This window comes from Lepisma saccharinum, chromosome 20 (genome assembly GCF_977018435.1).
Source record: "Lepisma saccharinum chromosome 20, izLepSacc3.1, whole genome shotgun sequence".
Taxonomy (NCBI): Eukaryota; Metazoa; Arthropoda; class Insecta; order Zygentoma; family Lepismatidae; genus Lepisma; species Lepisma saccharinum.
Genome location: NC_139248.1, coordinates 42,323,525 through 42,346,341, shown reverse-complemented (window position 1 = coordinate 42,346,341; position 22,817 = coordinate 42,323,525). Strand labels below are relative to the sequence as shown.

Here is a 22,817-nt window from a genome sequence, read left to right as displayed (position 1 = left end):
AGCCACAGGCACACCACTACCCTACCTTATCAATAACAAATGCTGAGAACAAAGTGAAAATCACCAGTGTAGAATTGGAGGATTTTACAGATCCCAACACATTAGAAACAGCCTATACTGAAGATGATGGCACTTTGGAATTTAAAATACAAATAGGAGACAAATTATATTTAGAAAATCCTGCAGTCTCAGCTGCTGAACACCCCATAGTTGCAATATTCCTGTTTACATATTATGTCTAGACAAATTATAGTTGATGAATTACACAGACAAGCCAGACATAATTTTAAGAGACTCCCAGTAGTCACAAAAGGCATAGATGATTTATGGCAAAGCGACTTGATTGAGTTGTCAAGTGGACAGTTGAAAAACTTAGACAAAATCAACAAGGGCTACAAGTATCTACTCACTGTAATAGACACATTTTCAAAATTTGCCTGGGCTGTGCCACTCAAATCCAAGACTGGAAAATGTGTTACAGAAGCCCTCAGGACAATCATCAATCATTCAGGAAGATCACCCCGCTATTTGCAAACAGATAATGGCAAAGAATTTTATAATTCAGTGTTTCAACAATTTATTAAAAGCCAGGCAATAAAACATTACTCGAGTTACAGTGATCTCAAAGCCTCAATTGTAGAGAGATTCAACAGAACCTTAAAAAATCTTATGTATAAACAATTTACACTTCAAGGTAATTATAAATGGATTAATATTCTTCCAGAACTTCTACATAAATATAACAACTCGGTCCATTCCACAATCAACATGAAACCCTCTGAAGTAACTTCATCTGATGAGCAAAAATTGATCAGGACTGTTTATTATCCTAGATACCAGCCAACAACAAGAAGGGCCAAATACAGGGTGGGTGATCAAGTAAGAATCAGCAAATATAAGCACTTATTCAAGAGAGGCTTTACAAGAAACTGGAGCACAGAATTATTTACAGTGGTTCAAGTTAAACCCGGGACCCTTAACACATATATAATAAAAGATCACCGAGGAGAAATTCTCAAAGGCAGATTCTATGAACAAGAGCTCAGCAAAACTAAACAGCCTGACACATATCTCATAGAAAAAATCATCCGCAGAAAAGGCAATAAGTTACTTGTCAAATGGCTAGGTCATCCGGAAAACAGCTGGATCGATGCAGACAAAGTGATAATATGAGCACCTGGGATGTTATAAAAAGGCTGCCAGAACCTGAACAACAGAATAAGAGAAATGGCAACTTGCTGCCTGAAAATATTAGATGTCTTATTGTTGGGCCATCGGCTTGTGGTAAAACTACACTAATGGTTGATTGGCACCCAACTGGTTAGACTGGAAAAACAGGCACTTGTATGTTTTCTCTAAGAGCTTGGAACAATTAAAATATCAGCAGCTGATGAAGCTATATGATGGATTGGATATAGCCACTTTTGAACCAGATGTTAAGCCACTTCATGAATGTCTCGATAATTCTGTTGTTGTGTTTGATGACATTATACTGGATAATCAAAACAAGGTTAGAAATTTCTTTACACAGGGCCGACACAAAAACATTGATTGCTTCTACCTGGCACAGACATTTTCAAAAATACCGAAGCAGCTGATCCGAGACAACAGCAATTTTATATGTGTGTTTCATCAAGATCATACCAACCTCAAACACATACATGATGAATATGTAGGTGGGGACTTGAGCTACAATGATTTTTCTAAATTTTGCAGTAGGTGCTGGAACCAGGACAGTTATGGGTTTGTCACAATTGATATGACAAGAACACCTAATACTGGCAAATATAGAAGTAAAATCAACGATTTTCTAGACGTTGAGACGTATATAAATAAACATGAAAAGGCCAATCATTGATGATCTTAAGTTAAGAGATTATCTTGTAAAAAGATTTAAGGGATGGAAATCAGAGAACCGAGGAATCTATGAAAAACACAAACAAGCAGAACAGCCTGTAATTGATGCTATTAATAATTTAGGTAAGAATATCAAAACTGTTACAGAGCAAAATCAAGATTTGATCACAGAGCTCGTACCTGTAGCTGCAAGGAACATATTAGATTATCCATTCACTCCACTTTCCAGTATTCATACACCTAGTCCTGTTGCTCCTAGAAGAATTGAGGCTAGTCAGGATCCTATTGAATTGGGTCTTCTTGCTCAAAAATATTTAACCACACCTAAAGACAACAAAGATGAGGTTTTTGGCTTATATGCCGATACAGAGCTTGACGGCAGCATCATTCATAGAATTGGCAATTTCAGAGTAACATTTATGGGAGATGATATAATTGTATATTCAGAATCTCGTCTCGGAGAAAAAGGTGCTTTTGTTAAGTACACCGGAACACCTGGGTTGTGGGAACTGATGACTAGGAAAAGGCCTGGCAGCTATACAGAGCAAGATTATGAGGATTACAAAGAAATATTAATAAAATCAGATGCTCTATACCAGAACAATGATCCCACACAAAAAAGAGTCAAGTCGAGCAGTGGAGCAAAATACAATAATTTAATCAAGCCCATATGGTCACAGATCAAGACTGGCAGTGGAATCAAACAATACAACACCCTGCCTAAAGAATTTGTCTGGGTTGATGATGTCAGGAAACTTGTAGATAGGTTATTGGTGATAGCTGGGGAGGAAAATGCTGGGAACCACAATTTTTACAATGAAAAGGTTGGAATTATGGACATGATAAGCACAAAATTGTCTAATTTTATAGTGAATGACCCTAAGGGGATTGGATATCTCATAAAAATTATTAATACTCTACCACCTAAATTTTGGAATATTTCTGAGGGTCGGGGCCTGGTTAATGACATTATAAACAAGCTGCCATTTGAACTACACATTCCAGGCTATCAGTATTGTGGTCCAGGTACAAAATTGGATCATAGATTAAACAGAGGGGATCCTGGTGTTAATCCCCTAGATGCTGCTTGTAGAGACCATGACATAGCATACAACACACATTCTGATCTTGACAAGAGACATGTTGCAGACAAGAAATTAGAAGAGGCTGCATTTGGTAGATTTGTAAGCAAAGATGCTTCTTTGAGTGAGAGAATAGCAGCATTGGGGACCACCATAGCTATGAGCACCAAACAAAAACTGGGGTGGGGGTTGTGAATATGTATATAATAAACCTACAATGAAGGCCAAGGGTGTTATGTATCAAATACCTTATGCAGGTCTCAAATCTCTTAAAACTATTGACAGTCTTTTGACCAAAAAGCAGCGGAAGAAAAAAAGCTCTTGTATTGCAAAGGGCCATGGTATGAAATTGTTGCTTAGTACCCCCCAATTAAAAAAATTACAGCAATCAAGAAAAAAATTGCATACAGGGGGATTTATATTTACCATCCCGGCCATCTTAGCTGCTCTCGGGGCTGTGGGGAGCTTGGCTGGGGGATCAGCTGCCATAGCAAAAACAGTAATAGATGCCAAGAAAAATAGGGCAGAATTAGATGAGCAGAGGCGCCATAACCTGGCCATGGAGAAAAAAGGCAAAGGTGTTAAGAGAGCCATGAATAAGTTTAAAAAAAACAAGAGCCGCTTACAAACCAAGATATTGAAGCTTTAATCAAGCCACTGGGCATCAAACATTTTAGGGGTGTGTACATGTCTGATTCTTTACCAGAACAACCACTCAACAAAGAGTGTGGCATTGTTAATTTGGATCAGTACAAAAATCAGGGCACTCACTGGATCTGTTATCTTAAATATTTAAACAATGAGGCATTTGTGTTTGATTCATTTGGAGGTGTTCCACCTGAAAATTTAATAAAATATCTAAAATCAGCTAATCTTTATTACAATAATGCCCGTGTTCAAAACTTCAAAGATGTTAATTGCGGACATTTGTGTTTATCTGTTCTCAGATATATGTCTCAAATAAATAAACCATCAATTGAAAATTTTCAAAAGGCCTTGTGGTATCTGAAACATCATGGGGGTATTCCATCTCACCAGCCAAAATTCAATATTGAAACTCAAATTGCATGATGACATAGTGTATCCCAAAACAATAGCTCTCAGAGCATTTTACGGCATGTACCTAATCCCTAATATTACACACCACAACAACAAAATTGCAGTAGGGGATCAAAAAATTGTCATCACTCCAGGGCAATATAATCTGTCCACTCTAAATGCTCAATTACCCAGAGGTATAGTGTTAAGTCAAAATTCTGTCACTCACAGAGTAGAGATTGTATCTGCTACAGAAACAGTGGATCTGGGTACTATAGGAGAGCTGTTAGGCTTTGAGAACAACACAAAACTTGAACCGGCCATCAAACACACTGCTATGAATATACCTAAATTCTTAGCCATAGAGACTCTGAATATTCACTGTAATGTGGCCGAGGGTATGATCACCAAATCAAATGGCATAGGCACTCACAAACAAACCGGCATCATTGCAACATTCAAACCTAATTCTGAATTCATGGAGCCCATCATCTACAATCCATCCCCAACATTATATTTTCCTGTGTGCCATAATAGAATAGATTACATTGAGTTGATGGTCACTAATGAAAAAGAAGAATTAGTTGATTTTGCTGGAGCCACAACAACTGCAATCATAGAGATTAATATTTAAATAAAAATACATACAATGGAAAATATTGAGAGTTATGAGCTACAATCATTCCCCCCAAACAGGAGGACATTTGCAAATTTAAATCAACCCAACACAGAGATTGAGGTTGATCTTGATGTAGGGGATGGATTTATACACCCCCACAGAGCAGATCTATACATCAAATTTGATGTTGTAAAGCTCGATGGAACAGATTATCCGGCAAATTCAAATATAAGATTGGTAGATAATTTTGTGCCGCATCTGTTCTCTGAAATTGAGATCAGAAAACATGGCGTTGTTATAAACAGAGTGGATTATCCCGGCATTACCTCCACAGCTTTGGCCACACTAAAATTATCCAAAACCGAAGCTTCATACTACAAAATCGGTGGATTTGAGGCTGGTGATAAAATATTAACCAAGAGCCACACAGTGCTGTTCCCCATGCGCCTATTGCCAGGATTCTTCTCGGATTACAAAGAAATTATGTGGAAGGGTGGGTTAAGAATTACATTTAGAAGAGCTGCCAATGATAATAATGCTTTGATGAGATACAGCACATTAAACTCTACAGGAGAAGCTCTGCCTAATACCTTACCAGATGCAGGAAAATGCATTATTCAGACTATGGAGCTAAGAATCCCTGTTGTTGAATATGAGGCCAGTTACGCTCTTAAATACAAAGCTGATATCCTAAAAAATCCACAGATTCCTCTGCAATTTTATACATATCAATCTGTACAGAAGCCCGCATCTGGCACATATTATGAATTTGATGCTACAAACTCATTCTCCAGCATACAATACGACATGCCAGATTTTGTGGTGGTATTGTTTCAGACTGGAAGACACAATAATCAGGAAAAAAATTCAAGTAAATTTGATAGCTGCAACATCAAGAACATATATCTTAAAAATGGCAGAAATGAGGTATTTCCTAGAGAAAATTACAATTTAGACATGTCCAAGGATGATTTTCTTAAATTATATGAGGCTTTTTCGGCTTTCAAGCGTGTCACTACTGGCAGTACTGATATGTATTACTCACCAGATGAATTCAAAACACAGAGACCCATGTTTGTAATCAACACTTCAAAAAGGAAACAAGTTGTGGTTAATGACAGGACAAACATTAAAATTATCTGTGAATTCCACGAGGCTTTACCAGATGACACCATATGTAGCGTCATTCTCATAGGTGAAAAATCATATGTTTATGACGTAAGAAATGAGAGAGTCACGGAGCAATTCTAGAGGGTCTCTGTGTTTTGAATTGTTTTAATAATAGATAAACAAATTGAATGGTATCCAGTTGAACTTAAACCGGAAGTGGACCGGAAGTAGGCAAACCGGAAGTAGACCGGAAGTGGACCGGAAGTGGACCGGAAGTGGACCGGAAGTGAACCGGAAGTGGACCGGAAGTGGACCGGAAGTGGACCGGAAGTGGACCGGAAGTGGACCGGAAGTGAATATGCGTGGGTGGGTGTGGGTGGGTGTAGGTGTATATAGGTGGGTATAGCCTAGTTTTAAGTATGGCCCAAGAGGGGCATATTTTTAACAAATTTATGGACAACAATCTTACAGAAGTGCCTTTTGTAAGTGTAGACAAATCAATCTGAGGGGGGTTCGTACTTTCTCATGGAATCCATGAGGGCATTTTTACAAAAATCTTGGATTAGACAAGATTCCACACTTGAGCAAAAAGCTCATATGGGCATGTTGAGCCTGTTTTAAGTGTAGCCAAATCTGCTTGAGGGGGTTCGTACTTTCTTGAGTTTATAATATTGTAAATAACCATCTCTACTTTACCTTTTACAAATTGAATTGAATAGCAAACAGTTTGCGAAATACATATAAACTAAAAACATCAAAATATCAAAGAAAATAGAAAATAACAAAATAAAAGAAAAAGTGGAAAGGTCGAACCAATCTAGGTCCTTGAAAGCCAGGGTAAATTGGTCAAAATAGTTGATGTTATTAATAAAACGCACACATGCATTTTGTATTCGCTGTAGATGTCTTGCCAGTTCTCCGTTGCTCCTGGTGTTGGATTTTTAGCGAAATCGATCAAAGAATGTCAATATTCTAGAAGATAAATTAATGTTCCTCCTTTGGTGATTCGAACGTAGAAATTCTGCTGATATTTCCTTAATAAATTCTTTGACAACATTTTAAGAGAATAACGAACACAACTCATAATTTCAAAACTTCAGCTGCGCTACTGTGTTCTTATAAACACGCTGAAACATAGTCTGTAGTAAAGGAGGGAAGGGGGAGAAGTGGAGGTCGCTGACAAACACATTACAATAGTAACTACTTAAAGTTCAGAAGCCTCGAGCTGACATTCTTGTGGCACCTACATATCTCAGAGAACTGGTCTTTTATTGCACTTGAATGAAATAATTCAATGAGTTACAAAGCTACACTCTTTGGAATATATACTTGGCACACTGGATGCTCTGTAGAGATGTCTTTAATGTTGCAATATCTCCAATCAAAATAATGCTACCAATCAGGAACAGGTATGGAAACACGCATCAAACGTCCCGATACACGATATAGGAAAAGGGAAAAACTCGTTAGGCCGGCAACCATATTGAAATGCACCATCTTCAAATGAAAGTATTTTTTTAATGGAAAGGTAGCAATATAACGTATCAAAACGAGCTACAATTTCCTAAGAAACCAAACCGTATGCTTAATTTCAACACTTATTCTGTTGAAATCTAAATGTTTTCTTTTTAGATGTGTCTTGTATGACGACGATGTTAATCCACGGAAACTAGGGCCGATCGTTCAGATCATGTCGTGTTATTGTGAAAGATTTCAAGAAACAACATTCAGACAGGTTGCCAAGTTCATTAAGAAATTTCTAGAAACGGGTAAAGTTATATCATACTATGTTATTAGCTACCCTATATCAGGGGATCGGAATGTTAAAATTTATATATTCGGTCAGCTCATATCCAGTGTTAAAAAAAAATATGTAGGTAGAGCAACAGTGCAATGGCAGTTGATGCTAAGGTTTGTGAAACAGTCTGAATAAGATAACTCAGTCCATTGTAAGCTATCTGGGAAAAGGAAGGATTCAATATCACTATGAGCTTCCATTCAAAACTTGTAGAAACGTGATTGAAATGAAATGTTGAAGTAAAAAGTTGGAAACTTTTGCAAGTTGTTTGTTGAACAAATGAAATAGAGAAACTTTTTCTGAAAGCAAGAATCAAAGGATACAGTGAATAGAGGAAGGTCCGTTGTGTGATGAAGAAAGATTTATTGATGATGATAACTGAAAAGTAATTGTTAAATTGAGAGCTACAAATTGTTCCTTCTTTAATTTTTTTTACAAAGAACAAATGACAATAACACTTGAACTTTAAATAAAAATATGAAATCAATACTTGTTAACACGAGAAGAAAAAGTTGTAAAGAATATATAGTGAAATGGAAAAATATGGATAGCTTCTATATGAGTATAATATTTTGATATTTTCTTGTGTTTATTCATTTTCGGTTTGGTCATCTTAATGCTCATGTTAATTACATAAATGCATTGCAATACGCTTCCTTCAATATCCGTAGCATCAACATAGTGAAGATTGGATTGAATAAATTTTGCCGAGGTAAAATTAAAATCTCCATACGAACAATACAAGGAACAATGGCTACTGAAGTTATTTTCCAAAGAAATAATAAAATATAAATTAGTATATTTTACTTTAAACAAGATATACTGTTCATCGTTATGTGAAAGTCTTCATTTTGGAATTGAGACAGGGAAATTAATCATCACATTTATGTAAATGAAACAAGAATGAATTGAGTTCAAATCTCACACATGCAGGGTGTCCAGAAAATAAGTAACTATTTTCGTGTTTCAGCCAACTTAGAACCTCCATTCTTTTTTCTTTCCTTGTAGAGTGATTACCAAGCACAATTTTGACCATTGCTGGAAGTTTTTCTGAAATCCAGTCTTCCAAAATTTGCGCTGAAACCGCGCTCATCGCATGGAACACTCTTCAGACGCCATGTTAAAACGGCAACACATTCAGCATTGATCAACATTGTGTCTGCTAATGACCCTGCAAAAAAGAAAAGAGACTGAAACACGAACATAGTTACTTATTTTCTGCATACATTTTGGCAGGAAAAATGTTGTTATGTTGAATTATATCAAATTAACAACATATTTTGGGAGAAGTGAATATTTAAGATAGAAAAGGCATTTCCTTCAATTTCTTTTACAGCATTAATCAATCGTCTTATCTTCCTTGTTCAAGTTATCTTAACGATAGGAATAGATCATATTAAATTAGGTATTAGACTAGGAATCTAAAGTTCAGTTACAATACATTGAAAATAATTATGCAGCACAATTAACAATGAAACGCGACTGAAGTGCAGAATAAATAAGAATGAAATATAAATATGAACAAAATATTTTAAGACAGTTCACATTGCATAGGTTACTGTGGTTAAATGTGACTGAACGGAGATATTTTAAGTGAAATCGAAAATAAAGATACCTGTGAGAAATCGAAGTGAGGTCTTAATCAAGTGACTATCAACAGCAATATGTAGTTGTAGATTCCTAAAATTATCAATATACAGCAACAGTTTCATGTGCCGATTTAGATTGTGTGTAAATAGTAAAGGCTACAGAAAAAATTACATACTAATTGGAATAATATAATTGTAGGAACAAAGTTATATTGTTTCACATTTATCTAATTTCGTACTGGCGATTGTTGAAAGGTTTTTCCCAGGCAGCTTGTCTTGAAAGTAATCTGACGCCGAACTTTAAAGTATTTTGAGCATCGGCGCCCAAGAAGGGATCAGAGGCCGTAATGGAGCGTCACTCAGGAGGAGCTGCTGCCGAAGGATGTCGCAAACTGCTTGTCAGCCTCCCACTTGAAGGACGATGACAAATTAGTGGATGGATCGCCTGTCTTTGTTGTGACGTGGCGACTTCCGAGTGCAGCGGAGATTTTTTTGTTACTTGATGGATGTATTTGTAAGAGGAAAGAAAAGTACACCTAAATTCACTTATGTTGAATATGGTTTAATTACCGACATTTTACTTCCCAACAATATGTCGCGAAATATACTTGTTACATATGTAAGCATTAGATAAAGATTATGGAAAAACAAAATTCTGTTAGTTTTCCCGTAACAAGCTGGGAAGTACAATCTTGGACACAATATTGAAGTAAATCCCACATGTGTGCCTTGTGTACGTACAGGCAACCCATATAACATTAAAATTCTGGAAGTACTGCATTGGAACCTGGAAGAATCTGTGTGTGTTGTTTATTGTCAGTCAGCACTATTTTGCACCCGTCACGTTATACGGGGTCTAGCCCCTTACCATAACAAATAACATAGCTGTAACGTCGTATAACTACTAAAAATCTTAAAACATTCTGACTTCGGTTAAAAAGCTGAGGCTGTAAAGGGGCACTCAGCACACATAAGGACAAAACACAGGACAACACACAGAATTATACTGGTCATAGTGCAAGTCGCCAGAGTTTCGTTAGTCTGCTAAATGCAGTCCATGGTGTATTACATGGAAGTGAGGTTGACCTTTCAGCGCCTTAGCATAAGTAGATCAGTGTTCATACAAATTGTCACCAACTTTCTCCCATTTTCCACGCACGAAATAACGTAGTGTTCAGAGGCTGATTGAATAATATGCAGAGCTATATGGCAGATAGACTTTCATGAACAATTTTTAATTTACGAACAATTAGGGATGAGCCGATACCGATGCTGATGTATCAGAAAGTATCGGTTGTATATTATTTACAGATATCGGTCGATACTTTTCTAGTGTTTTGCTCATTTGCGGGGTCCGTAAAAATGCCGCAGGACACTTTCGCGGATTCTATTTATTTATTTCAGAAATTGAACGCAACAGGTATATTACCCATTTATGGCGTTCATTATACAATAATTTTGTGATAACATTATTGACAAATTGCGCAGCTCAATTTAGTATATAGACAGAAAACATTTAACAAACACACAAGTCTTAGGTTCTATCGTAATTTATGTAATTTTAGTATATTCCTTTTCAAAATTGCGGTCGGGCAAAATAAGTCCACACTGTTTTCACTTTTGATGGTATCATTAAATGTTTTACACATATTACAAATTGGAGATATTGCCAGAGCGTTGGTTCTATTACGACGGAAGCTGAAGAGTTGCCTTCTTGGTCGTAATTTGCTTAAGGGGAAGTAGAATTAGAACTGTGACAGGGCCAAAGGAGCTTCAATGAGATTATTTAAAATTTTGTGGAGAAAAATAAGCTGATGCATGATGCGTCTGCTGTTGAGAGTTGTTAGGTTAAAATATCTGAGAAGGCTCTCACGGGATTCCATTTGAGGGTAAATACCATCTACTTTATACTTTAGGTGTCTTAAGAAATTAATTTGAATTTGTTCTATTTTGTTTAAATCTTACAGGGTTTGAGGGTGCCACACTATGCTTGCGTATTCAATTTTCGCTCTAACGTAAGCATTATAGACCATCATTAAGCTTCCGACATTTTTGAACTCTTTGCATGTACGCATTATAAATTTTCGTCTAATATTACCTAACTGGTCTTAGTTGTAGTTCAATCCAGCCTTGGCTCTACAGTCTACCTATAGTCGCTTCACAGAAATGGTATTCCTCTTTTAGGCGGGATTTAGCTCTTTTCTGCCAATCCGATGTGACAAAACTGGCTGATCCGGTAGGTCTGAACGGCAACAGGGCCCCTTAACAGGCATATGAATAACTCCATAGCACACTAAGCCCCAAAGTCCTTCCCCGCTCTTTCCTTGCATTGGCGCCCTCTTCTCCGTTGTTGCTTCTTCAGGGTAACGGAACGGCCTCCCTCATCGCTTCTGTCGGCTGCAGAAAAAATGTCCTAGGCAATATCTACTCGACGGCAACGGTGTTCATTAACGTATTTAACAATATTGTCATTTTATTGAAACAACTTTTTAATTCTTTACATTTTGCGATTACCTGCGATAACACCGGCTACATGCACACCACGCCTCTGGTTTCTTCCATACCAGCCATGACAACACACTACTATTATGTACTACTACTGAATGTAAAAAGATGTATCCTACATAGAGCAGCCATATTGGAAGCGGTAATCAGGTGGTAATTTTAATCGCGAATGGTAGCGTAGTTCAGATTTCCACGTGAACTTTGGTGCAAGTTGGTCGAAGCCAACATAAAACGATGCAGATAATGCATGCATAAGAACAAAATTGGCGACTCCGCCATCTTAAAAAAATAAGGATTTGTCGTGATATGATCCAGATAAGTAGACTTTCGAGTGTCATAAAAGTACGCGTAACCAAGAATGAGAATCAATATAAATCCGAGATAATTCCGAGGAGATATTATTAAAAATTTTGAGAAGAAATAATTAAAAATTTTGAGGTGAAGAGTTGCATATGTATATCAGGTAATACAGTTTCCTCAGCACAGTGAATTTGCAACCTGATTCATGCAGATAAATTGATGTCTGGATTTCTTGTTATTGTAGATTGAAAATCTAACCAAGTCTTTCATTTTTGCCTGTAATACAAATCAGTTTAATACGTGTACATACTTCGTCGTATTATTTTCTGACGTGCAGTCAATAATGAACACGATTCATGATGTGGCAATATATATGTAAATAGCTTTGTTTGTGCTGCACTAGTTGTTTTTGAACGATTTTATAAGCTTAAGCATTGGTACGCTACAGTGCAAGACTGTTTAGAGGTAATGTAACTTAATTATTATTATTATTAGTATGACAATAAATTTGATGATAAAGTTGTGCGGTGCACCATCAAGTCATGAATTTTTGATGGAAAGAGTAATTCCGTTTTGCATAAATTTCTTGTCATAAACCTTATTTGAGTCTGAGTAGAATAACTTTTGGGATAAAAATGTCAGGTGATTAGCACGTCATATACTCAAGTGTAAATAACTTGAGTACATTTCAATGTACCAAAACATATTATCTCTTGCTTTGTGAAAATTTTGATTTTCATTCTCCAGCAGAGTTTTCATTTATTTTTGGGTTTACAGTAAATTATAGTTGTCTGTACACCTGCGTACATAATTTAAATAATTCCACATATTCATCACCCAGGGTGTTTTCGTTATTGTTACCTGTGTACTAATTTGTGAATTCTCTTTCAGCGGGGAATTCTCATGTGTATTCTGGGAATTAACAGCCATTTGTGAATATAAACAGGGATGTCTTACTGTTTGCATAACCTAAAAGGGGCAAGGGGCAAAATTTGTAGTTTTACTAGTTCTGGGAATTTTCTCTGTCTTGATCTTAAGTGTTTTCATGGCGGGTAGTGGTAGGAAGGTTACTCTCAACTTCCAATTGCGTGATGAGATAAACAGTGTTATTGGTCCACGAATTTTCTAGTTTGAGGAAGTCAATCTAAAATAAATAGTTTATTGCTTTAAGGGGAATTTTCTTTTAAATAGTAGGAAGTTTACTTTTGGACTTCCAAAGATTATAACCCTCCAGTCTGCGCTCCTCAGGCTAACGAGGGAGACGTGCGAGAAACCATGGAGGAGAGGAAAATCAAGTTTGATTAGTTTTGGGAAGGTTGGTGTTTGGATTTGGGGTCTCTCGTAATTGCTGTGGGTTTGGCGGTCCACCTCACCACTGGAGTGTCGTCTCAGAATACTCACCTACTAATATTAATTAACTGTAACAATTTTCAAGCACCGATATAGGTATCGGTGGGAATCGATAAGAGTATCGGTATTGCTATGGGTAACTCTTGAAAGTGGTATCGGCTCAGCCATACGTACAATTACAATTTAATGAAATAGAGAAGGATAGGTAACGAATATTATATGCAAGTTACATATCTCCAGTTGTCATATGCTATATAAAAATTCATATATAATATTAATTATATATATGTATTTTTATAAAACTGTTTGACTAAAAATCCAGCAGCATATAAATTCTTGTTGAAAAAGACTTCGGTACGTAGTTATTTATGCCTAAATACAACACTACGGGAAAGCTCGGAAGTCATTAATAGACACATAACTTTTTACAATATGATATCTGTATCAGAGATTGAAATAACAAAATGGAGAACTTCACATAACTTTATAGAAATAACTACATAGTTATAGCCATGTGAGATGTTTAATGCATAAAGTTAGAACTCTAGGCTGGAACCTTAGGTTCTCACTAGTTAGTTAGTTAGTACGTTAGTGAAGTTAGTGTTTTAAGTCCACTTTATGTACAGTAAGGGTAATTGAGACTGGACCTACAGTTTAAAGTGGTATCCGAACCACTATGTGCCTCCACCGGATATCGAACCCGATACCCCTTGACTACAAGGCGACGACGCTACCACTGCGCCATCGGGGAGACCAGGTTCTCGCTATCAAAGTGATAATGCTCCCTTTATATTATTTGTGCTTTAGTTGGATATATGATGTTCCTTCAGGTGTTTTGAACGGACAAAAAAAAAAAAAAGACACGTGGGGGAAGTTTAGAATGATAGCTATGGAACCTATCGAGAATTTATCCTTTCCTATTTTGTATGCCGTCCAGAGGTAGAGTACCTAGTACAGAAACTAATGTACTGATTGGAAGATCAAATTTGACGTGCTCATCGAAGTACTTGGTGATCAATATTACACTTTTCTTCGTTGTTAAAAAGAAAACATTCCCCTTGCTTAGGATCCAAGCTACGACTCGCTGATGAAAGCTCTGTACAAATACCACTACATTCTCAACCTTCCAGTCAGTCTCCTTCCTGAATCAATAAATTCTCAATACTTGAAGGTCGAATGTATCTTAATGTATCTTAAAATTGTTTCATTGTACGAGGGTGGTTCAATAATTATTGTCCCTGACATATAAGCAGTATTATTTTTCCACAAAGTCCCCCTTCACAGTAATGCACTTCTTCCACCTATGCTGTAAAGCCACTATGCCAGCTTCAAAGAATGTCTGTGGCTGAGCCGTGAGCCATTCTTCCGCAGCGTCCATAACAGCAGCATTTGAGGGAAAATGCGTCCCCTTGAGGTGCTCCTTCAACTTCGGGAACAAATGAAAGTCTCTAGGGGCGAGGTCGGGTGAGTAGGGAGGGTGTTCCAACACATGGAAACCAGCAGCATGGATTGCGGCACCAGTAACATGGCTTCTGTGTGCTGGAGCATTATCGTGGTGAAACAGCACTTTTCGCCGCAACATCCCACGCCGTTTCTCCTTGATTGCTTCGCGTATCTTAGGGATTAGGGCTGCATAATAGTCCCCAGTAACAGTGTGTCCCACCAGGTAGTCAATAAGGAGCACACCCTTCGCATCCCAAAAAAATGTGGCCATAACCTTGCGTGCTGATGCTTGCACCCTGAATTTGCGGGGAGAAGGTGAATTGCTGTGCCGCCACTCCATACTCTGTCGTTTGGACTCGGGATCATAGTGGTGGAGCCATGTCTCATCCACTGTCACAAATCTACCACAGAACTGCTTCAGGTCTGCCCCCATCAGCTCCAAACCAGCCCTTGAACATTGAACTCTGTCTTTCTGTTGTTCACTGGATAACATTTTGGGGACCCATCGCGCTGACACCTTTCTGAATCCCAAGTGTTCATGCACAATGGTTTCCACTGAGCCTACAGAGATGTGCATGATGTCTGCTAACTGTTGCACCGTGATTCTTCTGTCAGCCATAATCATGTCATGTACAGCATCAATGTTTTCTGGGGTGGATGCTGTTGTTGGAGGACCAGCACCAGGGGCCTGTTGACAGCTTTCCCTGCCGCAACGGAAATCGCGGCACCAGTTTTTTACCACCTGGTTGGTAGGAGCCCCATCACCCAACACACTGACCATGTCCTCATGAATCTCCTTTGGGCTTAGCCCCTTTTTCTGGAGGTACTTGATGACAGCTCGTTGTTCGGTTTTATCCATTTTCCAAACTACGTGCTACCTCTCACACCTAACACGAGAAAAACAAATTTATTATAGCACCTACGGTTCTGAAATTTTGCATATAGGCATCTAAGACATTAGGCTACAATATCCCCATCATTCATTGCAATTCATATCCTTTAAGTATGCCGGGGACAATAATTATTGAATCGCCCTCGTATTAACACAAATCACGTATGTAAATATAAGCATTAATATCGTGAAAAATATCATGGTATACATATCGTGATTTCCATGTAATGTTTTGGGACATCCTTTTCCTGAAAGAAGTGCTTTACCTGTTTGGTTTCGTGTGTGTGTGTGTGTGCGAGAAGAGTAATTTTGTTCTCGAATTTACTTCCCTACAAAACATTATTATTATTATTGTAACATATAGAGTTTGCACTAGTTCAAGGACCAAAAGAATGAAGAAAATTCACCAGGTGAGTTCCCACACAAACAAGTCGAGCAATAAACATTACTTCATACCACGAACATTGGGCATTATGGCAGACAATTTCTATCAAGATGTATAGCCGTGAAAGATATACAAGCTGCAAAATTGCAATGTTAATTGGGTTACCTATAAACAAGGCGCTTGGCGGTCAGACATCGATGGAGTCTTTACAACCCAGCTGTGTGCAAGACTGATACAGTCTTAGAGTTACCGTCATGTCTTGGGGTTTTAATGATCCCATCGAAAGTTTAAGAGGCTGTTACAACCAACAAATACTCTACTACTGCCTAATCGACGTGTTTCATTATCTCTTTTCCATCTTATCAGCAATTAAGAAGTATTAAGTAGACATACTATTTTCAGGAAATATATGCCTCATATTAGAAATATGTATTACAGGGTGACCATGAATTAAGGGTAACGTAATCAATTACGTTTAACATTGAGAACTTATTTATAATATTGCCACTGCTAATTTTCTGAAGATTCATTGTCTTTCTTTCTATCTGTTCGTAGCGTGCCTGATTTTAACGTCTCAAACACTTCCGGTTGCGTAAAATAAGTTGTTGGTTCTTGAGATAGTGTCACGTTTACTGTAGGTGCTGAGGTCCGTATTCCTGCACAATTCGTCGCTAAACTTCTGACACGTTATTGGTAATGGAAAATAAACTTATACATTTGACACGCTGATCAATACTTTGGCGACTTGCTGTCATTCTAAACAACATTAACTTCCTTAGCGATGTTAGATGTTACATACATGTAAAAGAAGATAATTTTACAAAAATACTAGTTCAATTAATGCAAAAGTTACAGGCTGACAAAAGGTGCCCCCTTAATTCGGGGCCACCCTGTTTATAAAATATAAAAGACAAAGTAATAACAAAATATATAAAAAAATAATCATAAAAACTTGATAATTTAGCCTTCTTCTAGGTTTGTTTTGCGCCTGGTGGAGGTTATATTCTCTCCTTAAAGTTCATATCGAAACTTAAAAGCTCTGTTGGCCTTACTCGTTACATTAGTTCCTGCCATACTGTTGGCCGCAGGTGGAGATTTACTTGCTGTTGAATTGTGTGGGTGTGGCATATGTGCTGGTGTGTTTGTTATCGAAGATACCCAGCTATTTTGTTTCCTGTCACTTCCTTGTTTGCATTATATGCACATTGAGCAAGAGTATTGAGAAAATCAAAGAGATACTGGTTGGATGAAATTTAGTTAGCTAAAAAGTGGCAATGAACATTTTCAATTTGACTAAATACGAGGAAAATATCAAAGCTAAAGTATTTTCCATTAAAATTCAGTACCCATCGTACCATTAGAAATTTGTTGCAAAACAGTAAGAGCAGCGAAAATATATTTTACTACGTTTAAAAACCTCTCATACCCAGACTAATGTATTTAATTCGGGAAGTGTTGTTTATAAAAAAAATATTTTCCTCAACATGTTTATTACAATATATGTAGGTGTTGGGATTTTTTTCTAATGAAGTGCAAAGTAGATTGATTTACTGAATTAGGTTATTTTACTTTGCTTTTCTTCCACTTTTGGCTAATCGCCACGATGATGATAAATGGTGAAATAGGTTAAGGGTAGTGGCGTATACTGAGTCCAAGATCTGGACTATCTCACTATGTCACGTGAATAAATTTACCAACTCCTAAGAAATCAGGTTGCCAACTCATAAGAAATCAGGTTTCCAACTCATAAGAAATCAGGTTGCCAACTCATAAGAAAGCAGGTTGCCAACTCATAAGAAATCAGCCTGCCAAGTCATAGGAAATCAGGTTGCCAACTCATTGGAAATCAGGTTACCAACTCATTTGAAATCAGGTTGCCAACTCCAGAATCAGCATCATCATCTCACTCATATGAATAATAATATTTACAATTTCTGATCGATTTTTCTCCTGTATTTTATTCTCTAGACTTCAGGCTTCGCAGATAGCCTAACTAGCCTAGAATATACGCTCCTGGTGAAGGGACACACAGAAATTACACCCATGTCTAGGCCGTGATTCGAACCCGGTACCCTTACGTCCTAGCGCGCTGTAAGAATCACTCCTCCAAGGAAATGTAAAAGTAATTCATGAGAATTAAAATGTAAGTACCTCTAGCGTAAAATAGCAATCAATTAATTTGTGTTTTATGTGCTATGTGGAGATAGGATTACACTGAAAAGGTTCAAAAAAATCTCTGATATCTATATAATTCTTGAATTTCATTATTTGGAACATAAAAGTCCAATAAAAATTATTGATTGATTTGGCTTATTTCAGTTGCTTTTATGGACCTTTTGGCAAATCTCGGAGATGAGAATGAGTGATGATATGATGAAATTGATGGGACACTCACACAGAATACCAATGCCCAGGACGGGATTCGAACCCGGGACTCCGCCACGGAGGTCATCAAAAGGCGACTGAAAGTAGTTTCTAATTGCACATATTAGGAATTGCCATGACAACTTTCTTCACTGCGGGCATATTTTTGCATTAACGGTAGATAGGATGACAAATTAAATAGACCCAGAAATAGAAGTGAATTTTGCACGTGTCGTTCCGTACGGAAGTTGATTATCCATATTGCAAACCCATGCATTAGTGCTCATTAAATCTCATTATTTTTGCTGCCAGCCGTCTGTGTAAAGCACCCTACTCACGCTTTAATAATACTGGCGCCGTGTGCGCCTTATTGTCCCACGGATTAAGGTTCGCAAATGTGTGGGAAGTGGAGGCATATTCCTCGGCGCTAGAGGGAAGTCAATATCCGCTTGTTGACGCAGCGGCGACGGCCAGGGCTGAGGGAAAAAACACAACCAATTTTTCCTTAGATTGTTTCCTAACATGTTCATCCAGAATGAGGTCAACAATGCCCGGCATTCCAACAGAGCGCTGATGAAATGAGAGTTACGTCACAGGGGACATTGCGAAAGGAATTTCAAGCCCTGGTATAACTCTCCTGGGAAATTATTAGACGGGCGTCATGATAGAGCGATGGAAGTTAACGGCACCACTTATTTCCTTCCCCGCCCTGTTTCTTTTCATCAAAACATTGACAATCGCCTTCCGTCTTGAGACGAGGAGATGAAAAGAAAACGTGACGTAACACGTAAGATATTCCATCCAAGGCGGATAACAAGAATGTACTACGTACATTCAAAGTTAACCAATGGATCTTACACTGTTTTATGGTTGTATTTCTTTTTTTGTAAGTTAGCCTCCCTTTCTGACACATTTGGCTAATCGCGACGATGAGGACGGCTGATGGTTAGCTGAAATTTATGAAATTAACATTCAAGAAACCATGCCCAGACTCGGATTCGAACCCGGCAACCTCGGTGTCAAGATCGAAAGTCTATCATTTACCTCCTCGGCTTCCGCGTCGCCAACTGGCTTATATCGATCGTGAGGTGCGGTTACGGCAAGTAACAATACACAGCAACAATGCAATAGCTAACATGTTGATGACAAGGTAAATACTTCATCACTTTGGTCACCGGCAAATGCAAACATATGAGAGTTCGCATGCGTTTCTCCTAATTTACGTTGCTTTACTGGATTTATTCCCGAATGAGGACTTCCCAAATCAGGAACTTTGGAAATTCCGATAAAACAGTCCCATTTCATGAACTTATACACTTGGATATTTCAGTGAAATGTCTTCTCAATTCAACATGTCCTACCAATAGCCTTGGGAGAGGATGAATTGGCCTTGGAAATAGATGACATTAGATACACCTGTGTAACTGCTAACCTACCTACAAGCAAAAGATCTGCAATGTACTCAAAATATATTTCCAAGGCCAATTCATCCTCTCCCAAGGCTATTGGTTCACCATTTTGTTTAGCTTTCATTGAATCATTCCATGATTAATAAGTTAAGATATTCTAGACTTCTCAATGTAGAATATTTCACAAAATATTCGTTGTAAAATTTGTGCTAATTATCAAAATAAGCACAGCTTAGAGTGTTCCTTTAATAAGCACCACAGTTGCTGTGTTCGTACCTGGTGAAATGTACAGAGTGGAATTTTCCTCAGACAAATCATAGTTCAATTGAATGTGGCACTATCTTAACTGCAGTGGAGACGAAGTTAAAAAAGTGTTAGGGAGAGAGCAAGAAAGCAGAGCAGTGAAAAACAATGAGCAGGTGGTGGACCTTATAAAAGGTCTGAAGGAGACTGGGGATAAAACAGCAATGTTCAGCCTAGATGTTAGAAGCATGTTCCCGAGCATCAAAAGGGGGCACGTAGTGAATATAGTGAGAAGGAAGATGGGGAAGAACATTATAGGGGAATGGGATAGTGAGAGAGTGGTGGAAGCACTGGAAACAATTTGGGACAATGGGTACAGAAGTGGGAAGTATAATCTTCAAGATTAGTGAAGGTCTGAACATAAACTCTTGCTTGAGCCCTATGCTGGCGAAATTGGTTATGAATGAATGGGAGAAGGAAGTGATAGTGAAAGGAGGAGATAAGTTAAATCTGTTTTGTAGATATGTGGATGATTATTTTGGGATATGGAAGGGAACGAAGAGGCAGCTGAGTAAGTTAGTTAAAGATATAGAAGATGAGAGAGCAGGAATATTCCTTGAGCTCGAAACTGACAGGAAGGGACGTTAAATTTCTTGGATATTATGATGAAGAAGAAGAGAGGAATGGGGATTGACTACATGGCTACATGGTATCAAAAGAAGTATTCGGCAGGAGTGTTCTGCCACAAACGAAGTGATGTGGGTGATGCAACAAAAAGTAATTTTATAAGGAACATGAAAGACCGAATAAAGAAAGGGAGAGAAGAAATCAAGATTAATAGCCTGTGGGAACAACTGGAAGAGAATGGCTATGAAAAGAAAGACAGACACTACATCGACAGAAGAAGGAAATAAATAAAAGAGAAAGGACCGAAAGAGAAGGAAGAAAAGGAGAGATTTTTTGGTATAAGAAGTATGGGAGAAGCCACAGAGAAGATTTGCAAAGTGCTGAGGAAAGTAGGTATAAGAACGTACAGGAAGGGAGGACGCACTGTTTTAAGTATAGCCAGCAAGAAGAAGGAAGAAAAGAGAGAGGAAGAAGAGGAAGGGGTTATCTACGAGGTGAAGTGCAGAGGATGCGAAAGTGTATATATAGGGGAAACAAAGAAGAGGCTGAAAGACATGTTAAAGCAACATATGGATGATGTGAGATTGAAGAGAGACAGGAATGCCATATTCAAACACACTATAGAAACGGGACATGAAGTAGAATGGAATTCGGCTAGGCGAATAGGAAAAGAGAAGAGAGAACTAGTGAGAAAATGGAAAGAAATAGAGAAGAAAGGAGAAGACATTATGAATTGGAATGGCGGACTCAAGATAAAAAAGGAATGGAAGAATGTGTTAGAGAACGTTGAAAGGATGAGAAGAAGGAAGGAAGGAGGAAGTAGAAGAATGAACAAGGAAGAAAGAGAAGAGAAGAAGTCCAGGGGAGGAGGTATTCATCTATACCCAAAAGGCAAGAGGGGTGGGGGAATGATAAACAGGTAGTTCCAGACTCTTGCTAATCTTGACCTGGTAGCCCATTAGTCAACTGTCAAGAGGCGATGTGTATTTATTTCCTTTGGAGAAATCGTCCAAGATAAGGACTGTCAAGATGATTTGTTTTCGTGTGGTTAGTCACTCTGCTATGTGTAAGTAATCTTTCTGTGTGTAGTATATTTCATCATTTTAGTTTAGTTCTTCGTCTGAGGAAGACCCTGATACAGGGTTGAAACGTTACTTGTTAAGTGTTTTATTTCTTAATAAATCTGCCTTGGTCAGCAACTTAGTGTTTTTAATATGGAAACAAGGGTTAATTATATGTATTACTATTCATTCCGATGTTCGATAATAAAAATAATGAAATCAAATCTTGAATTTTCTACACAAAAATCCTGTTTCTGTAACGAACTTCGCTAAAAGCATTTGATCACGGGCAAATACAACCTGTATAATACATTTAACTTCTACTCGTGTGTGTATTCTGTATCCATATTTGTTATTTAGCATAACTGAACATACCTAAAATGCTATCTTGACGTCACGTGGGAGAATATCAATCACAGTAAAACGTTGTTTACTGAGCTCTGGAGAAAGTCAAATTTTACTTTTCAATGAAACCATGCTGCGTTTAATTTGCATTTCCACGATGCTGGATTCAATTTGCCTCAATTTCAATATCTTACATCCAGAATCAGAATATATAGTCTATGAAAGTCATAGTGCATGAAAATGACCCAAATTCCACTATAAACGTTGATAGAATATTTTAAAAATAAAATGTGACAATTTTTCCCCTTTCGTTCATTAATCAATCGGGGGTTGGAATTCGACATCACTTTTCTGATACATCATAACATCAGGTTTAAAATAACAATAGCAAGTAAATATTTGTCATTACATTCAAAATTAAAATGAAATAAATGGTTCTGCAGAACAGTGGCACATACTAGAAGTAAACTAACACTCAATAAACGACTTAACACTTATATTCTATAACTATAACTATTGGTATTTATTACTATATTTACATTAACTATTTTACTTAAAGGCAACCTTATGTTAACCTTCACATTTGTATTTTCCCCTCAGTTTTTCTGTACTCATATTTTTCCACATTTGCAATTTTTTATTTCTTTTATTTTTTTGTTCTTTCACATTTGTATTATTTTATGACTACTATTACTATGAGTATATTTGTAATTGTAGGTATATGTGAAATTCTCTAATTTTATTCATTTCTTCTATTTGTATTTATGAATAATTATAGTATAATTATATTTTCTTACGTA

General features: G+C 37.4%; 1 protein-coding gene across 1 annotated transcript in view; it reads right to left on the bottom strand.

Moving 5' to 3' along the window:
- Positions 1 to 19,865, bottom strand: part of LOC146003441 (synaptotagmin-15-like) — a 311,110-nt gene extending 291,245 nt beyond the window's left edge. Inside the window, exon 1 of the mRNA XM_083141723.1 lies at positions 19,769 to 19,865. Within this exon, the coding sequence (XP_082997849.1) occupies positions 19,769 to 19,865 (97 nt within the window). The remainder of the gene's footprint in view (positions 1 to 19,768) is intronic.
- Positions 19,866 to 22,817: the final 2,952 nt, after the last annotated feature.